Genomic DNA, 6,772 nt, shown 5'->3' on the forward strand with positions numbered 1-6,772 from the left:
CCCAGGGATCACCCCCAGCCCCTCTGATCACCCCCAGCCCCTCTGATCACCCCCAAGGGTCACCCCCCTGCCTCCCTCCCTCCCTCTGGGCAGGGCAGCTCCTACCCAAGTCCATGTCCACAGCTCTGGGTCTCTGGGAGTAGGGGACGTTTTTGTACACAGCATCCAGGATCTTCTCCTTGACCTGGGTGATGGTGTCGCAGTTCAGCACCTTCACAGGGATCTCTGGGCTGTTCTCGTTGTCTGGGTTCACACAGTTCAGGATCTGCAAGAGGAGAACCACATCATGCTCTGAAGGAGAGGTGTCACAGCGGCCTCTTCCCTTAAATCACCCCGCTGCAGCCCTAAATGCATCCCTGCGCTATTGCATCTATAATATTCATACAATTATTGCTGAGAGAGGAGCCCTGGATGTCCATTTTCACTGGCTGCAGGAGGGCAGTGCCCAGAGCACAGGGAGGTAAAACATTCCTCTCCCACCTGAGAGGAATAGTGGATTTGTCTTTACAAACATGCTGGTAGATAAAATCAGCACTGGGAGATAAAAGAAACAATGGGAAGGATTGCACTGATTGATGGATGGAAAAAGATATTTGCTTTTACAAATAAACTGTAGGTTTGCTGATAAATGAAATGGGACATTGAAAGATGAGATAAACAATGGGGAAGAAAAACCCCTAAATTCCATAAGAATTAAAAGTTAAAAGGGAGGGTTGTACATTAGAGGGGAATCTCTGGTATCAGGTGTTCTGGGAAGTCTGAACCTCTCAAATACCGCAGAAATGGGGAAAGAGAGAAGGGAAATGTGGCTGGGAAATTGGGATAAAAAGGAGGCTGCGTCCTCCAAAAATGTGAGAGATCCCAGGGGAATGCCCCATGGTCTCTCCCTTTATTGGAATAAAGCCAAAAAGGACTCCTCTGTCTCCTTTTTGGACATAAACCTCTGGTGTTTGTGGATGAATTTTCCTAACACAGCTGCGAACTGGGGCCACACGTGGCTGGGCCACGGGTCCTCATTGCCCAGCAACACCCACAGCTCGGGCAGGGCCCTGATCCCTGCTCCAGGGCCCTGATCCCTGCTCCAGGGCCAGCCCAGGGTGTGTCACTCACCAGGGTCTTGTACTCGATCTGCTGCCGGATGAGCTTGTCCTCGCTCAGGGAGTACCGCGCCTCCCCCGTGATGGCATCGATGGGGCCCTTCTCCATCTGCTGCTTGATGGCACAGTAGAGCATGAACAGGGGCTCTCCAGCACATTCCTGCACCACAGGAGGACACAGGGCTCACCAGGGGGAAGGTGCCTCTCCTCCTGTGCCCCAGCCCCCTTTGGATTGCCCCCAGCACAGTTTCAGCCCCACTGGCTCAGTCCGGAGCACATGCGCGGCCCAGCAGCTCCCGGAGAGCTCAGCCAAAGCCCTGAGCTCCACTGCTCCATGGCTGTGTTGTCTTTGGCAGGGGAAATCCCTCCTGAACCTACATGGCTGTACAAAAATGGAACTTGAGATCTCCATCTCACCGTTCACTCCCCTGGAGCAAATTCAGTGGGGCTTCCAAAGCCACAAATGAAGTTAAAACTATGGAAGCTGAGGCATGAAGATGTGAGAATTTCCCTCAAGTACCAAAGAGGTGTAAAAACCGCCTCTAATGGGAATTACTGTGGGAGACCTGAGGCTGGGGAAGGCTTTGAGCATGGAGCAAATTTCCACCTTTCCCTCCTTGCTGCTCCATCTCTTGGAGCCTGATGGAAAAGTTTCACCCGGGGGTGGCTGGAGGGTGAGACAGCAGAGCAGGGGCCCTGCTCCACCTCCCCTTACCTTGAGGAACCTGTGGAGCAGGAAGGCAAACCAGTTGGTCAGCATCTTCTCGGCCACAGACTCGGTCCTGAGGGAGGCAGGAGGGCAAACATCACTCACAGAGCGCCCAAAGCTGCACCCAGGGCAGCAACAGCGCTGTCCCTGTCCCTGCAGCCCTGCCAGCCCATCCCAGCCTGCTGGGGCTGGTGACAGCCAGCCTGGTGACACTCGGCTCCCCGCACGTGGCACAAATTACAGCCTGGCTCGGTAATCACTGGGATTTACAGCAGCTCCCGCAATCAGGGACAGCCGAGTGACAATGGCAGGGAAATTGCAGCTTTCTCCCCAGTCCCACCCAGTGTCCTCTCCCCGCATTGTGCCCGGGATTATCTCTAATTTAAATACAATGGCTCCTAATGGCAGCTTTCAACGCTGCCTCTGCAGGGCCCCGAGGTTTTGCTCTGGTGGTCGTGGGGTGTCTCAAATTGGAGCCCCAGCCCCGTGCAGGGAAAAGCTGCTGTGACCATGTCCCTGGCTATCTGTGACCATGTCCCTGGCTATCTGTGACCATGACCCTGGCCACCTGTGACCATGACCCTGGCCAGATGTGACCATGGCTTGGCCTGGCTCAGCCTTCCCCTCGCGGACACCAGGATCTGGTCCAAATTCCAGCAAGCAAAGAGGGATGAATGCAATTCCCTTCCCTCTGGGGACTGATCCTTCTGCCCTCACCATGAACCAGGTCACCTCCTCCCTGACCTGGAGAGGGTCACATCTCACTCCAGCCCCTTTTCCCCCGTTCTTCCCCTTAAATGAGGGACTGTCTCTTGCTCTGACTCCCCACAGCATTCCAAGTGCTTGGAATTACAAGCACACACCAAAGCACAGGGCTTGATGATTCCAAAGCCAGGCAGATCAAAAATAAACAGGAGCCAGAGATTTCAACAAACAAAAACTGACACCAGTAGGCCAACAGACCTGGGGTAACATCATCCATCATCTCCTAGGATGGCAACATCTGTCAGGAATTCGTGAAAATGTCTGCAGATCCCCGAAGAATTTAAGGCTGAATTGATTAACTGCCTAAAAATTCATCCTACAAATTGACACTCACATCGTTCTCCTGTTTGAAATATTTCAGGCACCCAATTAAAGAGAAGAAGCACCAGCACCCTTCCAAACAGCCCTAGAAAATGGAGAGGCAGTGACACAAGCCACAGACGAGGTGAAAAACTCAGAAAATAACACATTCAGGGCTTTGGGGGGAATATTAATTTAATAAACTACTTTGTTAATAGAATATTAAATGAAGAACTAGCTAGTCTCCCAATTAGCCCTCCCTGTGAAGCTGCTGTGTCCTGTCCCTGTGGGCTGCTCATGACACCAGCTCTGCAAAAAGCATTGAAATGTGGAGGGACAGAGAAGGTGGGGAATTTTGAATGGGACAATGGGATGGGATGGGATGGGATGGGATGGGATGGGATGGGATGGGATGGGATGGGATGGATGGGATGACCATGTGCAGTGCCTCAGTCCTGGGGACAGCCAGCAGTGGGTTCAATGCTGGGTTCATCCTCACTGCCCTGTGTTGGTGGAGAGGGGCAGCTCTCACCCTTCCCAGTGCTGGGAATGGCTGCATGGAGCATCCCTGCCCTCCTCTGCCTTGGAAATGGGAAACTGCCTCACAGCCCAGGGCCTGGCCCTTCTCCTACACACAGAGCGCTCTGCTGAGCCCCCAAATCTTCTGAGCCCCCAAAAGGGTGTGGTTTGAAATCTGCTGCCAGGTTTTGAGCTGCCCCTACCAGCACTGCTCTGTGCCATCGCCAGCCTCTGGATGCTGTTAAAAATCTGCTCCAAAAATAAAAAATAAACTGCTGGAGATTGCCAGGGCAGAAGAGAATCCCTAGACTTGGAGCAAACCCTCCTCATGCTGACCACAGAAGGACCCAGAGATGATTTTCCAAAGGAACCTGACAAGAGCGCCCAGCCTTGGCTGCCCCGGCAAGAAAACAAACCTAAACAAAACGAGCTGGGAGAACCTAAAAAATAAATATGTGTTTTATTAATTCTCCCTGCTCTATGTAGGTCTCCAAACTGCTGTTGCCAGCAAGCAGAGCAGCTGTTTGATTTAACGTCAACTTTCTTGCTGTCTCCCGCGAGGGGCAGTCGTGGAAGAAAGAGAGAGGGGAAAGCCAGGAAGAAAGAGGGAAAGAACTGAGTGTCAGTTATCAACTGCTGCCACCAGAGAGCTCGAAACATTCTGAAAAATAGTGTTTCACTTCATGGCTGATCACTCCTCATTAAGTCAGAGCAAGGAGCTCCAGGCTGGGCTGGGCACAGGGTTGGGAGAGGTCTCCAGGCCAAGGTTCAACAAAACCTGGAGCATCAGGACAAGGAATAAAGCTTTTAAACTAAAAGGGAGTAGATTCAGACTAGATATGAAGCAGGGATTTTTATAAGGGTGGTGCAACACTGGCTGAAATTGCCCAGATTGGTGGAAGATGCCCAATCCCTGGGAAGATCCAGGTTCCCTGTACAATGGGTAAGTCCTGGTGCAGGACAGACAGACCAAAGCACAGACAGACCAAAGCACAGACAGCCCCCGGCCCTGACTCACTGCTGGCTGTGCAGGGAGGAGGGGGCACAGCTCTTATCACCATCCCTGTGTTTTTTGGAGCGCCAGGAAAAGTCATTATTGATGGCTGAGGCAGAAGACGCCTTCCAGTGACTCGTCAAACCACGGGGGAAATTAAGGCGGCTTCCTTTGCCAAGATGAGTTATTGCCTCTGCAAACACAGCCAGATTTAAAGCAATTTCCTGTCAAGTATATTCATTGTGGCTGCAGGGACCCCTGAAATTTTCCTGGAGCTGTGAAATCCTCCCCTCTCTCCAGTGTGATGCCAGCAGAGCCCCAGCACAGCCCAGGGGCAGCACTGGCCAAGGCCAGGCTCTGCGGGAGCACCAAGGATGGGGAGAACAGGGGGAGCCTTTTCCTTGTGCCCACTGTTTTGCCCCACATTCATGCACATTTTTTCCCTATTTTCTTGCTGGCTCTTCCCAGTTTTGCCTTGGGTGAGTTGCTCAATCCATCCTGAGCTCCTGGCCCAGCTGTGGCACACAAATGCTGCTCCCCAGAGGGTGTGGTTTGAGATGCTGTCCAGCCACCTGTGAACTCCCAGAGCAGGGCTAAGCCCCCATCCTGGAGAGAGGTGAGGAAATGGATGGAGAGCAGCAATTCCCTTCCAACACCCTGTAGAGCCCTCAGATCACAGAATCCTCAAATTATTCAGGTCGGAAAAGACCTCCGAGATCATCAAACCCAACCTATGTCCAATCCCCACGTTGTCAACAAGACCAGCCCCTCCAGAGCCCTCAGATCACAGAATCCTGGAATTATTCAGGTAGCAAAAGAGCCCTGAGATCATGAAATCAAACCTATGTCCAATCCCCACCTTGCCCACAAGACCAGCCCCTCCAGAGACTGCACCACCTCCCTGGGCAACCCCTCCCAGCCCTTTCCATGACTGAACTCCCCCTGAAAGCCCCACCAGCCACCTGCAGGACCCCTCCCCTGCCCGTGCCCGGCCTCACCTGCGCAGGAGCAGCTTGGGGTGGTTCTTGTTCTCCAGGTTCTTCTCGATGAGGTCGGAGAGCAGCTGCTTGAGGACGTCGGTGGCGTACTCCAGCTTGCCCTGCAGCCCCGTCATGATCAGCGAGGCCACGTTGCCGCGGTCGCGCATGGAGAAGCTGCGCTGCAGCTCCAGCGTGCGGATCAAGGAGCAGGAACACCTTGTTGTTGATCAGCTGGGCAAAGAGCTTCAGGGCCTTCTCCACGCTCTGCTGCCCGTTCCCCTGCACCTGCAGGAGGAGATGGTGGCTGTCAGCTGTGGTGTGAGGGGACAAGGGACAGCGGGGCAGCACTGCCAGCACCGGGGCGATCTCAGGGGCAGGGAATGGTTTGGGTGGGAAGGGACAGTGAGGCCCTGTCCAGCCACCTGCGGGAAGGGACATTAAAAATCTGCTCATCCCACCCCCTGCCATGGCCTAGATTAAAAATCTGCTCATCCCACCCACCCTGTCCCAGGATGCTCCAACCAGGCCTTGGTCATTTCCAGGGATCCAGGGGCAGCCACAGCTTCTCTGTGCCAGGGCCTCCCCACCCTCACAGGGAACAATTTCTTCTCAAGATCCTATCTAAACCTGCCCTCTGCCAGTCTGAATCCATTCTCCCTCGTCCTGTCCCTGCAGTTCCTGATGGACAGTCCCAACTCCCGCTCTCTTGTCACCTCTTCAGACCCTGGAAGGTGCTGGGAGGTCTCCACACGACTTTCTCTTCTCCAGACTGAATATTTCCAACTCTCCCAACCTGTTCCAGCCTCCTGAGGAACTTCCTGGCCTCCTCTGGACTTGCTCCAGCAGTCCCATGGCCTTCTCACGCTGGGGGCATCGGGATAGTTTAACCCTGGCTGCACCCTCAGGATCTCAGCATCCCTGGATGTGGTTTCTGGTGCATTTTGAGCAAATCTCCCCCTCCACAGCTGCCCTGAGCCCTGGCTGGGAGCTGCACTCTGTCCATGCCATAAAGCAGCAGCCTGAAGCCTAACGGCCTCAGAAATGACACCCAGTTCTGCTTGTTCTGCACAAAAAGTGACACCCTTGTAAGTAAATTAAATACTAATTTAGACTATTGCTTTATTATGGGCCAAGTGTAAAAAATTAATTGAGGCTTTCAGCCAGTTGCGGATTCAAGTAATTCATTACAAGTGAAAATGATGAACTGCACGAAGCAACTCTTTACCAAACATCTTGGAGAGTTATGTATTGGTTTTACTAACGTTACATAATTAAGCAACTGTGTAATTGGCAACACATTTATCACTTCTGCAATTCTGTTTTTCATGAGTAAAAAAAAAAAGCATTCATATTTGTTTGCTGGAGTGTCAGCTTCTTTGGCAACTCCAACAGCAAACATAATGCATGG

General features: G+C 52.8%; 1 protein-coding gene across 1 annotated transcript in view; it reads right to left on the minus strand.

Annotated features, from left to right (window-relative positions):
- The window catches only part of PLXNA2 (plexin A2), a 137,533-nt gene that overhangs the window by 18,130 nt on the left and 112,631 nt on the right, over nucleotides 1-6,772 (minus strand). Inside the window, 5 exon segments of the mRNA XM_005429368.2 lie at nucleotides 92-265; nucleotides 1,111-1,257; nucleotides 1,813-1,879; nucleotides 5,383-5,568; nucleotides 5,570-5,649. Of these exon segments, the coding sequence (XP_005429425.1) occupies nucleotides 92-265; nucleotides 1,111-1,257; nucleotides 1,813-1,879; nucleotides 5,383-5,568; nucleotides 5,570-5,649 (654 nt within the window).

Source organism: Geospiza fortis, unplaced genomic scaffold (genome assembly GCF_000277835.1).
Source record: "Geospiza fortis unplaced genomic scaffold, GeoFor_1.0 scaffold422, whole genome shotgun sequence".
Taxonomy (NCBI): Eukaryota; Metazoa; Chordata; class Aves; order Passeriformes; family Thraupidae; genus Geospiza; species Geospiza fortis.